General features: G+C 36.6%; 1 protein-coding gene across 2 annotated transcripts in view; it reads left to right on the forward strand.

The window, feature by feature from the left end:
* NT5E (5'-nucleotidase ecto) overlaps positions 1 to 22049 on the forward strand; it is an 89504-nt gene that overhangs the window by 14873 nt on the left and 52582 nt on the right. For both annotated transcript variants that reach the window (XR_003568519.1, XM_027854828.1), the window contains exons 2-3: positions 14559 to 14781; positions 18907 to 19095. Coding sequence is in view for 1 of the 2 variants with exons in the window: in XM_027854828.1 (XP_027710629.1) it covers positions 14559 to 14781; positions 18907 to 19095 (412 nt within the window). In the remaining variant the exon portion in view is untranslated. The remainder of the gene's footprint in view (positions 1 to 14558; positions 14782 to 18906; positions 19096 to 22049) is intronic.

Below are 22049 nucleotides of genomic sequence, written 5' to 3' on the forward strand. Positions count from 1 at the left end.
CAGGGTAAATTCTTTCTAATTTGGTAACCAATAGATATTAAAGATAATTACAAAAATAATTAGGAATTTGAGACAAAGGATCCCTATCTTTTCCTCTTGCAAAGGATCAGAGTCAATAAATAAAATTGTGATTATTGGGTAAATTAATACATATAACATCATCTGTAATTTATATACTTTTCTTTTTATGATTTAATAGTTTATTTTCCCCCACTTACATGTAAAAACAATTTTTAACATTTTTTTAAATTTTGAGTTCCTCTTTCTGGTGGTTCCTCCTATTGGTTCTAATTCTTACTTATAACATCACTAATGTGAAAATATGTTTAATAGAAATGTGTATGTATAACCTATATCGGATTGCGTGCTGTCTTGGGGAGGGAGGTGGGGAGGGAGGAGGAGAAAAATTTAAAACTCAAAAGCTTATGGAAGTGATTGTTGATGAATCAAAATAAATTAATTTAATAAAAAAATTTTGAGTTCCAAATTCTTTCCCTTCCTTCCTGCCCTTGCCCTCATTGAGAAAGCAAGCAATTTGATATAGGTTATACATTTGCAGTCATGCAAAGCACATTTATATATTTAGGACATTAGAGTCATGGAGTTAGAACTGAAATGAAATTTTAAGATTATCTACTCCAATTCCCTCTCCCCACCCCCATTTTACAGATAAAGAACTGAGGTTGAGAAAGTTTTAGTGATTTACCCAAAGTCACAGTGGAAGTCACACTGGAACTTGAACCCAGGACTTCTTTCTCTAAATCTTTCTCTAAAACTCTTTCACTATATCAGCCATACTTATTATATAGTACTTGTATATATTTAACTCTCTTGACTCTCACAATAATCCCATGAAGCAGATGCCAGAGGTATTATAAGCCTCAATGAGGTACATAGGTGGTGAAGTAGACTAGCGTGTTAGGCTTGGAGTCAGGAAAAGACCTGAGTTTGAATCCTACCTCAAATGCTTAGTTAGCTGTCTGACACTGGTCAAGTCACCTAACCTCTCTCAGCCAGTTTCCTCATCTATAAAAAGGAGGTAATAGTAGCACGTATTTCACAGGGTTGTTTTGAAGATCAAAAAGAAATTACATCTGTGAATCACTTTGCTAACCGCAAAACATCATTTTGAACCTTAAAACTTCATCTCCTGACTCCATATATTTTTGCTGGCTGTCCCCCATGTCTAGAACACTCTCTTTCCTTATCTCTGCCTCCTGCCTTCTGTGACTTCCTGCAAATCTGAGCTAAAGTTCCACCTTCTACCAAAAAGCCTTTCCCAGTCCTCCTTAATCTTAGAACTTTTCTATCGAGATTATTCCCAATTTTGTATATATCTTGTTCATACATAGTTGTTTGCATGTTGTCTCCCCCATTAGACTCTAAGCTCCTTGAGAGCAGGGACTTTTTTTTCTTTCTTTGAGTCCCTAGAACTTACCTCAGTGCCTGGAACATTGTAGACACTTAATAAATGTTAGTTGACTTAACATTATATAAAAGTTATTATTATTTTGCAGAGCTTAGCACAGTGCTTGGCACATAGTAGGCACTTAATGGATATTAACTTGACACTATAAATTTTAACTATTTTTATTTTATACAACTTAGTGCTTGGCACAGAGTAGGCACTTAATAGATGTTAGTTGACTTGACATTGTATAAATGTTAACTATTATTATTTTACAGGTGAGGAAAATGGGAATAAAAAACATTAAATTATTTTCTTAAGGTCACAAAGCTAGTAAGTGTTGGAGGTGAAATTCGAACGTAGCTCTTTCCTAATTCTGGTCCAAGCTCCTTCCATTATGCCATGCTGCTGCTTCTTTATATTATAAAAAGGTATTCCAATCACAGTTATTTTTCTAGGGAAGAAGGATTATAGAGTTAGAACTAAAAGGCACCTTTGAAGATCGTGTAATCCAACTTCCTAATTTTACAAATAAGGAAACTGAGGTCTAGAGGGTAGACATAACTCTTCCAAGATTCAATGTGATATTTGCCACAAAGGTTTTATTTTGGTCTGGATCTTTTTTTAAATGATGGGATATGGTGAATGGTAAAGAAAACAAATACTTGTTCATTGAAAAACTTTTTAAAAGATCCCATGTGAGTAGCAAAGTAAGTACTTGAACTTGCATGCTCTGGTTCTGCAGGCAGGTCTGTTTTTCATTGTACCATATGTAATATTGCTTTTACAATCTAGGGATGCGAAGATTTGGCCTGTCATCCAGAATTCATTTCAGGATTACATATTATACTTTAGGTGTAAGTTCAGTGAGGTTTCCTTTTTCCAACCCATGCTCTCTTCCCACAATCCTGACTGGTCTCATGAGCAGTGTTTTAAGTAATCAGAGCAAGTGACTCCAAATCAAGAGTCTTCAGTGTGTTCTTTGCTCTACATTGACTCACAACATAACTTGGAAAAAGTTCTGAGACCCATTCTTGGTAAACACAGAATAGCCCCTGCCATCCCCAGGATTCTTGTAAAGCAGCCTGGCCAAATGAAATATTGGCAAATGCATAGAGGAAGGTATGAAAGCATCAGACTGTTCTCTTAGCAGTTTACAAAAAGTTACTCCTGCTTTGCAGTTTCTGTAGAATTGGAGAGAAAATGTAATTTGATTCTACTTTACCAGATGCCAATCTCCTTATTTTGTTTATTTTTCATTTAACTTTGGCATAGAGAGAAACCAGCACTTTAAATATTTGGCTTGTAAAAAACATTGAATGGACTTGGTGGAAGAATCCCCATCCTTTGAAAACTTTAAATCGATGGCCATTTTTTCTTGATAAAGTCACAACCTCCTTTCTGTAGGAGTGGGTGAAGCCAGATGATCTATCGAGATCTCTTCCAGCCCTGACAGATGGGCAGAGTTAGCACATTGCTTCTATATGGCATGTGCTTAGTAAGTGCTTGGTGAATTGATTTCAAATCCTTAAGTTGTGAGAAAGTTTATCTTTTTTATATGTAGCTTTGGTGTATAAAATAAGAAGGCTTCCACATGGCTGCAAGGGCTTGAGGACTGAACACGAACTAGAAATAGAAGGGTTAGAGGACAACAAATAAAAGCGTTTAATGGTACAATGGAAAGACCACTGGCTGTGGAGTTAGGGAAACGGGGTACAAATTTTGCCTCTATTGTTTACTCCCTACATGACCTTAGCCAAATCTCTTAACCTCCCCAGGCCTCATTTCCCCTGGTATTATGGATAAAGAGCCAGCCTTGGAGTTGGGAAGACCTCAGTTCAAGTTCTGCCTCTGAAACATAGCAGCTTTGTGACCTTTGGCCTAACCTTAGGCTACCAGGCACCTAACCTTTCAGGGTCCTTCCTAGGTAACTCTCTAAAACTATTCATTGCAGACTAGGCACTGCTCTGCATTGGTAAAGAGAGTCCCTTTATTGGGAGATCCCTATACCTACAAAGTCATAGATTTAGCTGTGTGACTTTGGACAAGTCACTTAACCTCTGTTTGCCTCTGTTTCCTCATCTACAAAATGGAAACAATAATAGCACCTGCCTCTGAGGGTTGTTGTAAGCATCAAATGAGATAATAATTGTAAAGTGCCTAGCCCAGCATCTGGCACATACTAAGTACTTTATACATGTTAGCTATTATTATCATTATCATTGTCATTATGTCCAAAATATATACTTAGAAGGTTGCATAAAGTAAAAGGCTTGGGGAAAAGTAAATATGTTATATGACACACACTAGACTAGCATTCAATATAAAGTTGTGCATAGAAAATCATTTACCTTAAAAAAATGCATAAAACATCAGTGCTTCAGTAAATTCAGTCAATTCCATAAAAATCTATTTAGTGTCTGAATTATGCCAAGCAGTACTAGGTGTGAGAGATTCCAAGATGAAAAATGGTACGGAAGGGGTGGGTAACCTACCACCTCAAGACCGCATGTGGCCCTTTAGGTCCTCAAGTGCAGCCCTTTGATAGAATCCAGACTTATACACACACACACACACACACACACTCTTTGGATTCCATCAAAGGGGCCACACTTGAGAATCTAGAGGGCCACATATGGCCTCAAGGCCACAGGTTCCCAACACCTGTGTACAGTCTTTTTTTTTGGGGGGGGGGACACTGGGTTTCTTCATCTTTTACAGGCTGACAGTACAGAGATTACTGATGGGTGTTGATCTTACTGCTGATCAGTATGAGAACTTTAACCTGCTCCACTCCCATCCTGGGAGAGTCCACCTCTCCTGAAATGACTAGGCAGCACCCTGCTCCAAGGGGTTCATTGTATTTATGCCGAACTTTTTACAGATCCCTAATCAGTACATTCCAGTGAATGGGGAGGTGTTTTTTCAGAGATCTAGGAATGTGAGATTTCAAAATAATTTTGTACATAAATGAATGTAGACATAGGATACCAATTTTAGGAAACTGCATTTAGAAAGTAATAGTTTCCCACTATAAAAATAATATATGTTTATTTAAAAGTCTATGGATTGGTCCATGAAATATGAGTTGTATAAGTATATGAAGGAATTTACATGTTATTTAATTATTAATTATTTGCATTTATATAACAAATCACTTTTACATACATCATCTCATTTGATTTATTTATTTTTTTTTTTTTAGGCAGTTGGGGTTAAGTGACTTGCCCAGAGTCACACAACTAGTAAGTGTCAAGTGTTTGGTCTGAGGATGGATTTGAACTCAAGTCCTCCTGACTTCAGGGCCGGTGCTCTATCCACTGTGCCACCTAGTTGCCCCACATTTGATTTAATTCTAAGGATAATGTGCATGATTTTAAAATGCATACAAGAGGTGAAAGTGAATTAAACTTTGAGTTTCCAATGAGAATAAATGTTTGTAAAAATAGTAAGTAGAGGGGCAGCTAGGTGGCGCAGTAGAAAGAGCACCAGCCCTGAAGTCAGGAGGACCAGGGTTCAAATCCAGCCTCAGACCAAACACTTGACACTTACTAGCTGTGTGACCCCAGGCAAGTCACTTAACACCAATTGCCTAAAAAAAAAAAAAAAAGATAGTAAATAGGTATTAGCAGTCATATTTTGTGAAAATGGTGCTGGACTTGGAATAAAGAAGGCCTAAGAAGGCAAAATGCCTGTGATTGAGTCTTACTTCTGACACCTTCCAGCTGCGTAACCATGGCCAAGTCACTTAACTTCTTTGCATTTTAGTTTCTCTTTAAAATGAGGTAATATTTGCTGTCATCTACAAGATTAGCACTATTATCCATTAAATAGTCCACATCTACATTAGTGGTCATGGCTAAAATGGCAGTAGCTGGCTATTTCAGCACTGAGGCAGTGGATAGCAACAGAGTCAATTGAGTAAGATTGCCCTTATTTACTGAGTAAAATATTACAAGTAGAGCAGAGCTGGTATTATTAGAATAAGATGGGCAATGACCAGTACTGATAAACCTAACTGGACTAAATAACTCTGGTGCCTTTGGGTACTTTAGAAAAGTAAGAGAAAGAATAAGACCCAAGTGAGCACTTAGGGCAAAGGAAGGACTACACAGCATTGTCTTCATTTCCTGAGGAAAAACTTTCTTCATGTGGGCATATCTCTGTACCTTTACATCTATCACCTAGTATACTAACAGTTATGGAGGCAACTAGAGGGGGGAAAAGAGTGTATTTATCTCTCTTGTATCTAAGATTTTGTGGTAATGGTTTTATACCATCTCTGCTTGACAAGGTGTCAGTGTTTCGCTAAGATCTGAGTCTGTGATGAAACTTTTAGAGACACCTTTGGCTGGATTTCTGGTATGGCATTGTTTTTTGTTTGTTTGTTTATTTGATGTGGCATTAATATTCTAAGGCTCAGTCCCATCACCCCACGAAGAGCCTATCTACCTCACAGGGAGAGTCCCATCTATTTCACACTGAGTATTAAATGCTTCGTAAATTATACAGTGCTATAAATGCAAATTAATATTAATTATTATTATTATCACATTCTTAGCTTGTTTGATAGAGTTCCACTGGAAACAGTCTTAGGGAAATTCAATATCCTGATATTCTTTTATGTTTACTCCTCTGTGGACTGTTGTGCAAGTGGATAGAATGGATGCTTTTTGTAAATGAATTAAAATATTGGGTTATAAGCTTCTCCTCTGTAGGCTCATTGAAAGCATCTTTGGGACAGCTCCAGTAGTATAGACAATGACAGAAATGATACATACTTCATCCTGTTCCCACATCAATTTAATTTTTGCCACTAGATCACTATATTTTTAAAGTTTGTTATGCTGATATCTGTTAAAAATGTTCTTAAATTTTTGTGGGTCAGAATTAGGTATGAGAGTTTTGGAGCAACTGGTTTTTCTGTAATAATGTTCCAATTCCAGAAGTTTATTTTTTTTTAATTATAAAGGCTATATCAGGGGTTTCGTTGTCTGCAGTACAAGGATTTGTCATCTGTTGTTTTATGAAGAATAGCAAGCAGGGCAGCTAGGAAGTGCAGTGGATAGAACACCAGCCCTGGAGTCAGGAGGACCTGAGTTCAAATCCAGCCTCAGGCACTTGACACTTACTAGCCATGTGACCCTAGGCAAATCACTTAACCCCATTGCCTAACCAAAAAAAAAAAAAAGAAAAAAAGAATAGCAAACAAGATGTATCATTCTGGCTATGCTATTGTGTCTTTCTAGTTATTTGGTAGATGCCAAATTTTTTACAAGCTGACATGATGTAGTTCACAATTTCTACCATTTCCTTGAAAAATATGCATTGATCTTTACATCTGAGATTATTAAGAATGGAATGTCTTTAGTTTCTGTTAACATTGTCCTAATTTTTTTTAACATTATGATGAATTCCATTTGTATAAACAGATACTCTTCACTCATTCATTTATTTGACAGTTCTTTGCCAACATATTGTTGAATTTATATGGCTGTCACCCAGGGAAGAATTGTTGCTTCCATTCTTGGATCTTAGCCATTTCATAGACTCTATCCAATGGTAAATCAATATCAGTTATATTTGATAGGTCCTGTGGTAGGTATAACTGTTATATTTTACTACTCTTGTGCTATGAAGTGTTGTCTGTCCATTCAGGAAGTATTTTTGTACATTTTTAACCTATTATGCAGTCTGAGAACATCTATGTTATTCTTCCTTTTTGACAAGGAACTGCTGATCTTCCTTATAGCTTCCTTGAGGTCATGGGTCCCATATTTTGTTAATATTGTATGAGTTTTTGTTTGGACATTTTCTTTCTACTTTAAATTTTTTCCATTAACAATCATTTATTTTTTTTTCTCCCTCCCATGCCACAGTATTGGAATAAAAGAAAAGAAAAACAAAATCCTCATAATAAATATGCATAATCAAGCAAAACAAATTCTCATATTGTCCATGTCCAAAAAATGTATGTTTCATTCTTCACCCTGTATCAGTTCATACATATTTTCCCAAGTTTGTCTGTAATATTCCCTTTTGCAATTGTTTGTGGAATAATGGCATCTATTATACTCATATGCCATAATTTGTTCAACCAGTTCCCAATTGATGGACACCCCCTTAGTTTTCCATTTTTTGCCAATATAAAAAGAATGTATATAAATATTTTTGCACATATGGGTGTTTTTCCTCTTTCTTTTATCTCTTTGGGTTATAGACCTAGTAGTAGTATTGCTGGATTTTCTCTCTCTCTCTCTCTCTCTCTCTCTCTCTCTCTCTCTCTCTCTATATATATATATATATATATACACACACATATACATATACATACATATATATGTGTGTATATGTATATACATATATACATATGTGTGTATAAAATGAAATATACATATATGAAATATATACACATATATTTCATTTTTAAAAGTTTTTATTGCTTTACTTCGTTACCATAGTTTCCCCATCTTTGCTTTCCTTTCCAAAGACCATCCTATATAACAGTATTTTTAAAGATAAAAAAATAGCTTACTACATTGAAAAAGTCTGAAAAATGTGAATGTGGGGCTGCACTTATATGCCTCCCCACATCTGCAAAGAGATGGAGTAGGAGTGGATCTCTGCTTTTAAGACATGCTTGTTCTTTATAATTTTGCAACATTATTTTTGATTTTTTTTTTAGGTCATTCTTTCCCTTTACATTGTTGTAGTCATTTTGTATATTGCTTCTTGGCTCTGCTTATTTCCATATTGCATTAGATCATGGAGCTATTTCCACACTTTTTTTTATTCATCACATGCACAATTTCTCATGAGACAGTAATATTTCCTCACACTTGTGTACCATACTTTGTTTAGCCATTTCCCAACTGATGGACATAGACTTTGTTTCCAATCCTTTGCTATCACAAAAAAAAAATGTTTCTATAAATATTTTGATATATATGGGGACTTTCTTATCAATGGTCTTCTTGGGGTATAAACCCACCAGTGGAATCTTCCTACTTTTATCCTTACATATTTAATGAGTATTATTCAGATGGATAGAATGATAGTTTTTTTTTATAGTTGAATAAAAATATTGGTATGTAAGGTTGTTTTTTGTAGATTCATTTAAAAATCTTTGGGTCTACTCCAGTAGTGGTACTCCAGTAGTAGACAGGATGACAGGAAGCTTTAATTTCTCCTGCAAAGTCTCTATATTTTCAAAGATTTTCAAAATCAAATTTTCAAATATAAATGTTGTTATAATAACATAATTCATCTGGAAGAAAAAAAGGTCCCAAATATCAAGGAAATTAATGAAAAGAAATGCAAGGGAAGGTGGCCTAGCCATACCAGATTTTAAATTGTATTATAAAGCAACAATCATCAAAACTACCTGGTACTGGCTAAAAAATAGAGTGGTGGATCAGTGGAATAGGTTAGGCACACAAGACATAATAGTCAATGACTATAGTAATCTACTGTTTGATAAACCCAATGACCCCAGCTTCTGGGATAAGAACTCACTATTTGACGAAAACTTCTGGGAAAACTGGAAAAGAGTATGGCAGAAACTAGGCATAGACCAACATCTTATACCATATACCAAAATAAAATCAAAATATAAAGATATAAAGACTGATGCTTTAAGCAAACTTGGAAAGCAAAGAATAATTTACCTGTCAGATTTATGGAGAACAGAAGAATTCATGACCAAACAAGTGATAGAAAACATTATATAATACAAAATAGATAATTTTGATTACATTAAATTGAAAAGTTTTTGAACAAAGTCAATGCAACTAAGATTAGGAGGGAAGCAGAAAACTGGGAAAGAATTTTTTACAACCAGTGTCTCTAATAAGGGCCTCATTTCTAGTCATTCCCCAATTGATAAATAGTCAAAGGATATGAACAGGCAGTTTTCAGAGGAAGAAATTAAAGCTATCCATAGTCATATGAAAAAAATGCTCTAAATCACAATTGATTAGAGAAATGCAAATCAAAACAATTCTGAGGTACCACATCACACCTATCAGATTGGCCAATGTGACAAAACAGGAAAATGATAAATGCTGGAGAAGATGTGGGAAAATTGGAACACTAATGCATTGTTGGTAGAATTGTGAAATGATCCAACCATTCTGGAGAGCAATTTGAAACTATGCCCAAAGGGCTATAAAAATGTGCATACCCTTTGACCCAGCAATAGCACTTCTAGGGCTGTATCCCAAAGAGATCATACAGATGGGAAAAGGACCCACACATACAAAAATATCTATAGCAGCTCTTTTTGTGGTGGCAAAGAATTGGAAATTAAGGGTATGCCCATCAGCTGGGGAATGGCTCAACAAGTTGTGGTATGTGAATGGAATACTGGAATTGTGTTATATAAGAAATGATGAACAAGCAGACTTAAGAAAAACCTAGAAAGACTTCAATGAACTGATGCTAAGTGAAGTGAGCAGAACCAGGAGAACATTGTACACAGTGACAGCCACAATGTGTGATGACTAACTTTGATAGACTCATCTCCTCTCAACAATGCAAGGATCCAAGACAACTCCAAAGAACTCATGATGGAAAATGCTGTCCACATCCAAAAAATATCTATGGAGTCTAAAGGCAGAACAAAGCACATTATTTGATCTCTCTTTTTTTTCTCCTTTTTGTTTCTTCTTCCTCATGGTTTCTCCCATTGGTTCTAATTCTTCTTTACAACATGACTAATGTGAAAATAGGTTCAATATGAATGTATATGTAGAGCCTATATCAGATTGCATACTGTCTTGGGGTGGGGGGAGGGAAGAAATGGAGAGAAAATTTGGAACTCAAAATCTCGAGGAAGTGAAAGTTTAAAACTAAAAAAAAAATAATTTTTTTTAAAAAAGGAAAAATATAAATGTTGTTATTGTTACCTTATTCTCATCTTTTTTGATGGTGTTTAAGTAGAAAGTACCCAACCACAGGTTCCTATCCTATCATTATTCTTTTCTATTTAATGATCTTCGGGCTATTACATATGTGGATAAAATGACTACCTTTTTGTAACTGAATAAGAGTACAAGGATATAAGGTAATCTTCTGTAGACTCCCTGAAAACATCTTTGAGTCAACCATAGGAGCAAAGGTTTTGATTTTTTTTCCTGCTGCATCTCTATATTTTGAAAGCTTTCCATTCCATTCATTTAGGCAATTGTGAATATATATCCAAATATAATATAATAAATTCAAACTCAAAGCCTTCAGTCTATTCTCTCTTGGAACATATTAAGAATTTTGCATTTATCAAGTCAAAACAATTTTGATGGTACTGGAGAAGTATACTATGGAAAGGTAACTTGATGATTTCCATGTACGTTAAGTGAATAATAGGATGTTTTAAGACAACTCCTTCTTTGACTTGAAACTGTAAAATGAGCAGGAGAAGGAAATGGCAATCACTGTGTGACCCAAAAGGAGTCACAAAGAGGTCTAACACAACTAAAACTGACTGAACAACAACAAAAAGGGCAGATAAAGTCATTTACTATAGCTTCACATTGTTTTTCTCTATCATTATTCAGTTTGGTATTACTTTTAGGTTTTTGCTGGGGTAGGTATGTGGGAGCTGGGCTGCTGGCCTCCATTCAGGTAGCCATCTTGACTGGAGGTCCACAGGTGAAATCTGAACCTAGATCCTTTCATTCTAGATCAAGTATTCTTTCTACCCTACAATATTGTTGTTCAGTCATTTTAGTAATGTGCAATTCCTCCCAATCCCGTTGGGTTTTCTTGGCAAAGATACTGGAGTGGTTTGCCATTTCCTTCTCCAGCTCATTTGACAGATGAGGAAACTAAGGCAAACAGTGTTAAAAGACTTGCCCAGGATCACACAGTTAGTAGGTGTCTGAGGCCAGATTTGAACTCAGGAAGCTAAGTCTTCCTGATTCTTGGCCCGATGCTCTATCCATTGCAGCACAGATAGTGATGTCAAATTTGCCAGAAGAAGAGGCAGTGTGATAGGGAAGAAAACCTACTAGACCAGAAGTCAGAATACTTGAGTTTTAATTATAGCTCTACCACCAGCTGGTTGTGTGATTATAAGGAAGAAACTTCTCTAGTTCTCAGCTTCTGCATCTCTAAAATGAGGGAATTGGGCTAGGTGTTCCATGATGTTCTTTCCAGTAGTGGATTTCATAGATAGGAATGGGAATGCTGTTTCCCTTTCAATTCCACTTCCCTAACCATTATATGGGAAAGCCTCACAAGCATTAGAAACCAGCCCAGCTCAAGAGAACCCCTGTGGATGTATTAATTCACTTGAAAAAAAAAATACAGTCATTCCATTAAAATGAAATAAATTTAACTCTGAGATAGCTCAAGAAAACAGCTGGTTGCCAAGTCCTTATACAAGAATAATACCAGTATCTCCTCCTTCATCACTACTTTTTTTTATTAATTTATTTTGATTTATCAACAATCACTTCCATAAGCTCCTGAGCTTCAAATTTTTCTCCCCTTCCTTCCCCAAGACAGCACACAATCTGATATAGGCTATACATATACATTCCTATTAAACATATTTTCACATTAGTCATGTAGTAAGGAAGAATTCGAACCAATAGCAGGAACCATAAGAAAGAGAAAACAAAACAAAACAGAAGAAAAAAAGCATAGCAAATAGTATGCTTCGATCTGCATTCAAACTCCATAGTTCTTTCTTTGGTTGTGGATAGCATTTTCCATCATGAGACCTTTGGAGATGTCTTAGATCCTTGCATTGAGGAGAAGGGCTAAGTCTATCAACTTTAGTCCTTGCACAATGTGCCTGTTACTGTGTACAAAGTTTTCCTGGTTCTGCTCACTTCACTCAGCATCAGTCCATACAAGTCTTTCCAGGTTTTTCTGAAGTTTTCTTGTTCATCATTTCTTATAACACAATTGTATTCCATTACATTCACATACCACAACTTGTTGAGCCATTCCCCAGCTGATGGGCATACCCTTAATTTCCAATTCTTTGCCACCACAAAAAGAGCTGCTATAAATATTTTTGTACATGTAAGTCCTTTTCCCATCTGTATGATCTCTTTGGCATACAGCCCTAGAAGTGCTATTGCTAGGTCAAAGGGTATACACATTTTTATTAGCCCTTTGGGCATAGTTTCAAATTGCTCTCCAGAATGGTTGGATCATTTCACAACTCCACCAACAATGCATTAGTGTTCCAATTTTCCCACATCTTCACCAGCATTTATTATTTTCCTGTTTTGTCATGTTAGCCAATCTGATAGGTGTGATATGGTACCTTAGAGTTGTTTTGATTTGCATTTCTCTAATCAATAGTGATTTAGAGCATTTTTTTTCATATGACTATAGAAGGCTTTAATTTCTTCCTCTGAAAACTGCCTGTTCATATCCTTTGACCATTTATCAATTGGGGAATGACTTGTATTCTTATAAATTTGACCTAATTCTCTATATATTTTAGAAATGAGGCCCTTATTAGAGACACTGGTTGTAAAAATTCTTTCCCAGTTTTCTACTTCCCTCCTAATCTTAGTTGCATTGGCTTTGTTTGTGCAAAAACTTTCCAGTTTAATGTAATCAAAATTATCCTTTTTGCATTTCATAATGTTCTCTCTCTCCTGTTTGGTCATGAATTCTTCTGTTCTCCATAAATCTGACAGGTAAACTATTCCTTGCTCTCCCAGTTTGTTTACAGTATCAGCCTTTATATCTAAATCATGAACCCATTTTGACTTTATTTTGGTATATGGTGTGAGATTTTGGTCTATGCCTAGTTTCTGCCATGCTTTTTTCCAGTTTTCCCAGCAGTTTTTGTCAAATAGTGAGTTCTTATCCCAGAAACTCTGGGGTCTTTGGGTTTATCAAATAGTAGATTACTATAGTCATTGACTACTATGTCTTGCATGCCTAACACTGATCCACCACTCTATTTCTTAGCCAGTACCAAGTAGTTTTGATGATTGCTGCTTTATAATACGATTTAAGATCTGGAACAGCTAGGCCACCATTACTACTTTTGATTCTAGATCTTCTTTTTCTTTGTTAAAGTCTTCCAGGACTATATCAGAATACCAGGGAAGGGACAATTCAGGGAAGACACTTGAGCAAAGTGTCAGGAGATAGGGCAGAAATGAGGCTGCTAAAGTGGAGGACATGCATGTCATGATGTTGTTAAATCATTTCAGTTGTGTTTGACTCTTTGTGACCCCATTTGGGATTTTGTTGGCAAAGATACTAGAGTGGTTTGCCATTTCCTTCTCCAGCTCATTTTACAGATGAGGAAACTGAGGCAAACAGGGTTAAATGACTTGCCCAGGGTCACACAGCTAATAGGTCTCTGAGGCCAGATTTGAACTCAGGTCTTCCTAATTCCAAGCCTAGTACTCTATCCACTGCACCACCTAGCTGCCCTAGGTGTTATAATACCCTTGATTAAAGTCCTGTTGATTTTCCCTGACCTTCATGGTAGTTGGAGAGTTACATTGATATGTTGTAAAACAACAACAACAAATAGGTTTACAAAAGGGAAGAGAACATCAAAAACAACTTGAGAGTAAAAACTCAGAACCTCACATTTGAATAGTAAATAGCACTCAAAGTTTATTTTTTTGCACCTTATATTTTTAAATTTTAGTCTAGGTAGTTTTCCACCCAAGTCCTTTTCTGATGCTTCATTGTGGTATGAAGGCAACCCTGAATTGACACTGGTCAGGTTTCATTCAAGTACAGTCCAGGTTATAGCCTATATATCTGTGACCTACACATGTAAGGAGGGGCTGTAATCTGATTTGTTGAGGGGTACACTCCTACCAGGCAGTGAGGAGGTACAATAGGTGGAGTACTGGACTTGGAATCAGGAAGACCTGAGTTCAAAACCTGCCTCGGACATATATTAGCTGTGTGATCCTGGACCACTCACTTAGTCTCTCAGACTCATCTGTACAAAGGGCATAACAATAGTACCCATTTCATAAAGTTGTTGTGAAGATAAATGAGATGATGTGGAAAGTGCTTTGCAAACTTTAAAGAGTAACATAATGCTAGCTATTATTATTAACTTATTAGACCATATATCCTTGAATTATTTAAATGCTGAGAGTGATGATTCCAAAGGACCTAATTTTTTTTTTATATCTTCATTTTCTACCAGGCCCTGGGAAACCATGAATTTGATAATGGAGTGGAGGGACTGTTGAATCCATTACTTAAGGAAGTCAAGTTTTCAGTTCTCAGTGCTAACATTAAAGCCCAGGAACCACTTGCATCTCAAATATCTGGATATTATCTTCCATATGAAATTCTAAACTTTGGTCAAGAGAAAGTGGGAATTGTTGGGTATACCTCCAAGGAGACACCTGTCCTTTCAAAACCAGGTAGTTTTTCCTTTTATTACAAACATTATTGGAAACTAATTCAGCAAAATAAGATTTTGGCATGTTTATTACAGATTCTGTAGAAAACCCCCAAATTTTGTAAGCTTGGGCAAAATAACATTGACTTGAAGTGGCATTTCTTGACAGAATTAATTTTGTGGAAAGATATAGATATTACCTGAAAATATTTGCTCTACTTACTGAACTATTTTGTTGACATAAATAGGAACTTTGTCTATCCCAGTCTAATAGAAGGTGGAAGAAGACCATTCTTGTCCTTATGCCACTAAGGTCATTCTGACTTCATTCCAGTTCTGTAGTTCTGTGATCTACAAAATTAAACTCTCTGTTTTACAGAGAGAGTGGAGCCATAAGCTTAGCATAGGAATCAACTCTGCTTTGAGCTGTCATTATGTAGTTACCTGAGAGGAGTTGCCGTCCATTCTGAGCATGGAATGGGAATTTGAAAATAGTTCGATTGAATTGGGGAGGACACAGACTAGAAAGATGAACAGTTTATCATTTCTCCTCCTTGACAGATCTCCACACTGCCATCACTATTTTGTTAAGTGCTGTGGAAACATCATAAAAGCAATTGAACTAAGAGCTGGCAGGAACCTCAAAGAACAACCAGTCCAACCTCAACGCAACCAAGAATCCTTCCAATAAGACAAGCAGTCACCCACTTTTGTGTAAAGACCTACAATGAGTGGAAACCCCACAAATCCCTAGCATAGCCCAATTGCTATGAAGTCCTTTCTCACATTAAGCTGAAATTTGCCCTTCTACAATTTCCAACCCTTGTTCCTAGTTCTGTCCTCTCAAATCAAGCTGAGCAAGGTCAATTCCCCTTCCACTTCATAGCCTTTCAGACTATCAATTATCATGCCTCCCCTAAAGTCTTCTCTTCTCTGGGCTAAATGTTTTCCACTGGCTTCCCCCAACCCTTATGGCATATTCTCCAAGCTTCTGACCATCCTACTGATATTTCTCAGGGCATCCTTTAGTTTTCTTTTTCTTCCTGAAAATATGGTGCCCCAAACTGAACACAATATCTTATGTGTGCCCTCACTAAGACAGAGTACTCTAGAAGTTACCTTGTTTTGGAAACTATCCCTCTTTTAAGGTAACCTAGTTTAATGCATGAGCTATTTTGTCTGCCATGTCAGATATTCTCTCATTAAAATGAAAGTATAACAATAATTCACTTAAAATACAGTCCTTTAAAGTTTGCAAAATATTTTTCTTTTTTAACAACTCTGGGAGGTATGTAGTGCATTGCAAATATTTTTATCCCCATTTTGTAGATGAAGAAACAAGGCTCAAAGAGCTTGACTGATTTGTGCATGGTCAATCAATCAAGCAAACAAGTATTTATTATGTACCTACTTTATTCCAGGTACTCTTCTAGGTTCTGGGAATAGAAAAGGCGAAAGTGATATAGTTCCTTCCTTCAATATAATCTAGCTAAGGCAGACATTATGTCCATACACAGGCATATACAAAATATATACAATATAGACAGTTTCTTCCCTAATTAATTCCCTAGCCCACTCCACACATAAATTATTTCAAATCTTCTCTTCTCAAACTTCCCAAGCCTTCCCTTCTCCCTCTCTTTCAGCTGAGGACCTTGCCTCTTAGATTATTGAGATGTTTAAGACTGTTCAACATGAGCATCTCTACTTTTCTTCATGTTAAAAACCCTTTGACATCATTCCCTACTCTCTCTTCCTTTCTCCTAGTCTCTAACAATGAAGGGGACCTTTACCAAGACCAACCTCTAAATATACCCTTAATTCCATCTTGACCCCTCTTCTCTTCTCTACACTATCTTTTTTGGTAACTTCTATCAGCTTCCATGAGTTTAATTATGGATGGAAAAGAAAGAAGGGAGGAAAGAAGGACTAATATTTATATAGTAGTTACTATGTGCCAGGCACTGTGCTAAGTGATTTATAATTATTATTTCATTTGTTCCTCACAACAACCTTGGGAGGTAGGTGCTATTATTATCCCCGTTTTACAGACAAGGAAACTGAGTCAAATAACAGTTAAGTGACTTGCGCAGAGTCACAAACTTGATAAGTGTCTGAGGCCAGATTAGAACTCAGGTCTTCCTGCCTCCAGGCCTGGCACTTTATCCACTCCACCAACTAGCTGCTCCATATTGTTTATATGCCAGTGACTCACATATCTATACACCCAGCCCCAGTCTTTGCACTTCAATTCTGCAACACCAATTGCTTATTGGACATTCAAAACTAGATAGATACTTTGGTGTTTTGATTGCCTGTATTTGTTTTATTGGGGGGGGTATTTAAGTTGGGAAAGTAATTGGGATGTGACTAATGAAAAAGCAGCATCAAAAATATTTTAAAACAAAAACAAAACAAAACAAAACTTTGCTTAATCTTCAATTATTCAAGTTTATTTACAATTTCACAACAGGCCCATTGATTTATCCACTGCACCACCAGCTGCCTCCTCTTCTTAACAAAAAAAAAAAAATTTGGAGGTCTTATCACTCTGCAAATTTGGAAGAAGTGTAGCTTAGTGGGTTAGAGGGCTAGCTTCAGAGTTGGAGGTTTTTGTTTGTTTATTGGAACTCAGAAGAGAGATCAGGGAGACTACTGGTTTTAGAATCTGGAGAAAACTGAGTTGAGATTCTAACTTCCAACAGTTGTTGGCTATGTCCAGGAATAAGTCACTTGACCTCTTTCCTAATCTGTAAAATGAGTTTCATAATCGGAGTTATTTAATCTGTAAAATGGGGATAATAATACTAGGATTACTGGAACATTGTAAGGATCAAATTGAGATAATATGTATAAATTGCATTGTAAACCCTAAAATAAAATTAAAATGTCAGCTATTATTGCCACTGTTTTACAGACGAAAAACCAGAGGTTCAAATTAAATTATTTGCCCAAGGTCACAATTCTAGTAAGTTCTAGACCTGGGACTTAAATCTAACCAGTTCTTATAAATCCAGTGTTCTTCCTGTTTCATCACCTCACCTCTCAAAAACATACATAAGGGAAAAGAAATGCCTCCCTAAATTATTGTTCCTCTGATCCATTTCTGAACATTTTAATTCTTCCATGTACCCCTCGTTTCAGTGGCTTCCTTCTGACTTAAAGAACATGAGTAGACTCTGGGGGAATTCTCACTTTTTTAGCTTGTTCCTACCTCAGATGGTTGTTTTGAGGATCCAGTGACGTTATGGACATAAAGTGCTTTGTAATACTTCAAATGCTATATAAATGTCCACTATTATTAATATCATTATAGTTATTGTTTTTTAAAATAATAGTATTAGAGAAACTTAGTGTGGAAATTAGCCACATGAAGATTATAGTTCAAGTGGATGAGCCTACCAAGGATAAGAAGAGAGAGAAGAAAAAGTGGACTGATTCATACACCGTTAATTATGTTATTGGAAGGCTTTTCATGATTTGGGGAAGAAGGGAAAGGGAATAAGCATTTACTCAGCACCTACTATGTGCCAGGCCTGTGCTAAATACTTTTTTATAAATATTATCTCATTTGATCTTCACAATCCTGCAAGTTAAATGCTATTATCATCCTCATTTTACAGTTGAGGAGACCAAGGCAGACAGAGGTTAAGTGACTTGTCTGGGGTCACACAGCTAGTAAGTGTCTGAGGCTGGATTTGAAATCGAACCCACCTGACTACAGGCCCATCGATTTATCCACTGCACCACCAGCTGCCTCCTCTTCTTAAAAAAAAAAAAAATTGGAGGTCTTATCACTCTGCAAATTTGGAAGAAGTGTAGTGTAGTGGTTAGAGGGCCAGCTTCAGAGTCAGGAAGATCTGGGTTCAAAATCTATCTCTGAAACATTGTCTGTATAACCATGGACAAGTCATTTTTCAGTACTCTAGGCAACTATTCTCCTGAGACTGTAAGTAGTAGAGATGATGCTAGCCTGTATTAGTATCCTTCTTGGGAGTTCTGTATCCCAGTAAAATTGTAGGTCCAGTACCATCCATCCATCATTGTTCCTATGAGCATCTTGGTGCATCTGATCCAGAAAGAAAAAAATGACTTGGATGCAGTTTGAAAACTTAATAATCAATATTCACTTTGTTTCCTTTTTCAGGAAAATATTTAATATTTGAAGATGAAATCCCTTCCTTGCAGATCCAAGTGGATAAGCTGAAAACATATGGAGTGAACAAAATTATTGCCTTGGGCCACTCAGGTTTTGAAATGGATAAGCTCATTGCTCAAAAGGTGAAAGGTGTGGATGTTGTAGTTGGAGGACACACAAACACGTTTCTCTATACAGGTAATTACTTTGAGAAGATTATATTGACAAGGCCATAAAACAACTTGAGTCATATTTCTTTCATTTGCTAGTTTTTTATTATTATTATTGAAATTCAACTTGTATCAAATGGCCAAATGTACTGTATGCATAATTCTCAGTCAAATGGAAGTTACTAAGCATGCTTCCTTGATGTGACCACAACGGGCAACCCTTCCTAGAGCCACATCTGTATCTTCCCATCATTCTTCCGGTTACATTCTTACAAAACTTCTTACAACAATGTGTTGTTATTCATGACTGTGCCTCACATTCAAGAATGTACCCTTCTCTTTATTTTTGTTAGTTTATAAATTTTAATCTTTTTATTGTTTAATTATTTCCCAATGCATTCCTCCCTTTTCCCCTTCCTAGAGAGCCATTTCTAATACAAGGAGATTTAAAAGAGGGGGGAAAAGCAGCTCAACAAAACTAACCAACATATCTAAAAATTCTGACATTATATGTAGTGTCCCTCACCCCTAGAAAGAGGTTGGTGAAGGTGCCTTCTAAGGCATTTTCTTTGGAATCAAGTTTATTTACAATTTCACAACATTCCATTGATAGTTTTGCTGTTGTTGTTTCCATTCACATACTGTAGTCGTTTGTGTGTGTGCGTGTGTGTGTTTGTGTGTGTGCAATTCCCTTGTTCTGCTTACTTCACTTTGTATCAGTTCGTACAAAACTTCTCATTCCTCTCTTGCTTCTTCATTGGTGCCATCTTTTTTAATTCCTATATTTGAGGTTAATAGTCTTGGTAAGAATGGATGAAACATTCTTATGGCCAGCTTCTACTAGTAAGAATACAGATCTGGAATCTCAGAAAGAAACTTAAAGGTTATATAGTCCAAACACCAACCCACCAAGTGTAGGAACACTTTTTACAATATCCATTGGATAAGTGACATCCAGACTCTGTTTGAATACTCAAAGCAAAGTGAAAGTAACTATGCCAAAAAGCAGTCCAATTCTGCTGCTGCACAACTGTTAGAAAATTTCTTGCAGAGAAATTTGTGTAATGGAGATGAAACATCTCCTTGCAACTTCTCAAACTTTCACTGTTTATTTTGACACCAACTGCTTCTCCCATGGAGACTGTTGCTCTCTACAAAGCAAAAAGTCAGGGTGGGGACCTGAGGAAAATGGCTCCTGAACTTGGCTGAAACAAAAGCCATTAAAGCCATTAAAGCCATTAAAAACAAAGCCATTGCAGAAATATTTAATAGAATGTGAAAGGAAATTAGTGCTAACCTTATATTACTGGTCTCCCCGCAATCCCTAAAGCAGGTAGTGCTCCCGGAGTACTTGTGTTTGAATTTCATATCATGAAGGAAATGAGAGATTCTATGAAATCATAGACTTGATTTTATATATTACATATACACAACTAAGACATGACCCAGGCTACAGTGTATTAGCATCCAAAGGAAACTCACTTCATTTATTCAAATGTCACAGAAGCCATTCTTATTACAGCTGGAACCCTGTTTCCATACCCACTGATTTTGTTTCCTCTATCCAAAAAGTTGTTCCTTAAACATGATGGCTGGTTGCTTGACTATCCATGAGGCAGGCATTGTACTGTCATGAATTATTATACAGTCAGGAAAATGAAAAGATTCAGCATCTGTCCCATTTGTTCTAACTTCCATCATTCCATTATCCTTTTATCTCTCTTGCTAAACTAAGGAAATACCACAGAATAGGCTGTGCCTTTTGTTTAATAGCTTTATCTAGTTAAATATTTGGGAATAAGAATTACAAATTACAGACCCATTCTATGGAAAGTGAGTCAAGGAAAAGTCACTTGTTTCATTCTCTGTTATTTACCCAAGATAACTTTATCACAAGACAACACTTGTTCTAGTAAAAGTCTCATTGATTATCAAATCCATCAACAGTTGACACCCCAGAGTTCAGATATTTGTCCTCAGGAGATGATAATTTAGTAATTAAGGTTGAACTAACTGGTATATGTGGATTGAGGTCAGAGATAGCAACAGTGTTAGTTCATTTTATTCTAATGCGGAACCAGAAAAACAATACCATTTCCATAATCCCAGCATTCAAATGAGCATTGTACTTATTTTTACCTTTCCAATTCTCAGACCCTTAAACCCACTGAATCCGTTTCTCCCTCCTGACCCAAATATTCAACATGCTTCCAGATAATTTCATTTCCATCTGCTGTATTTGTGCAAATAACCCAGGCAACTAGTCAGTATTTTCCCTTTATGTGGGAAGTGGGCTTATGGCATTGTCATAAGATCACATGTGCATGTTTAAAAGCTACAGCCAGAGGACTAAGGATTGGAATAGATATTCCTTTGAAGAAGTTAAATCCAAGGGCAAGCTAGGTGGTGCAGTGGATAGAACACCAGCCCTGACGTCAGGAGAACCTGAGTTCAAATCCAACCTCAGACCAAACACTTGACACTTACTAGCGGTGTGACCCTGGCTGGGCAAGTAACCCCAATTGCCTTTAAAAAAAAGAAAAAAAAAAGAAGTTAAATCCAAGAGAGAGGCTTGAGTATTTGTTGTGGTTTAGGGGTGCTAGGAACCCCGAAATGCAAAGGTACAGGGCAGGAGTCTTCCTGGAAAGAATTCATCTGCTCAAGTCTTCTTTTAATCCAAGTAGTGAGGTGGGGTGGGTGAGATTCCTAGTGAGTCTGCACTATTTTGGGGGCCAAAACACCCTCAGATTTGAGCATTTGATGAGGATAAAATTGGTACTTTTATACAGAAAGAGGTGAGAAAATCTGGATGGGATCAAGGAGTGGCAAATAGCCTGGGGTGGTCTGGAGGTAACCCAGAAAGGGAGCTGGATGGGATTAAGGAGTGTCAAGCTGATTAAGTGATCAAGGTGGGCTGGGGTGGGCCAGATACTTGACTGCCAGAGATCTGGGTTGCTGAAATGTATGGGAAAGTTCAAGGAC

This window comes from Vombatus ursinus, unplaced genomic scaffold (assembly GCF_900497805.2).
Source record: "Vombatus ursinus unplaced genomic scaffold, bare-nosed wombat genome assembly UNPS02000582.1, whole genome shotgun sequence".
Lineage (NCBI taxonomy): Eukaryota > Metazoa > Chordata > Mammalia > Diprotodontia > Vombatidae > Vombatus > Vombatus ursinus.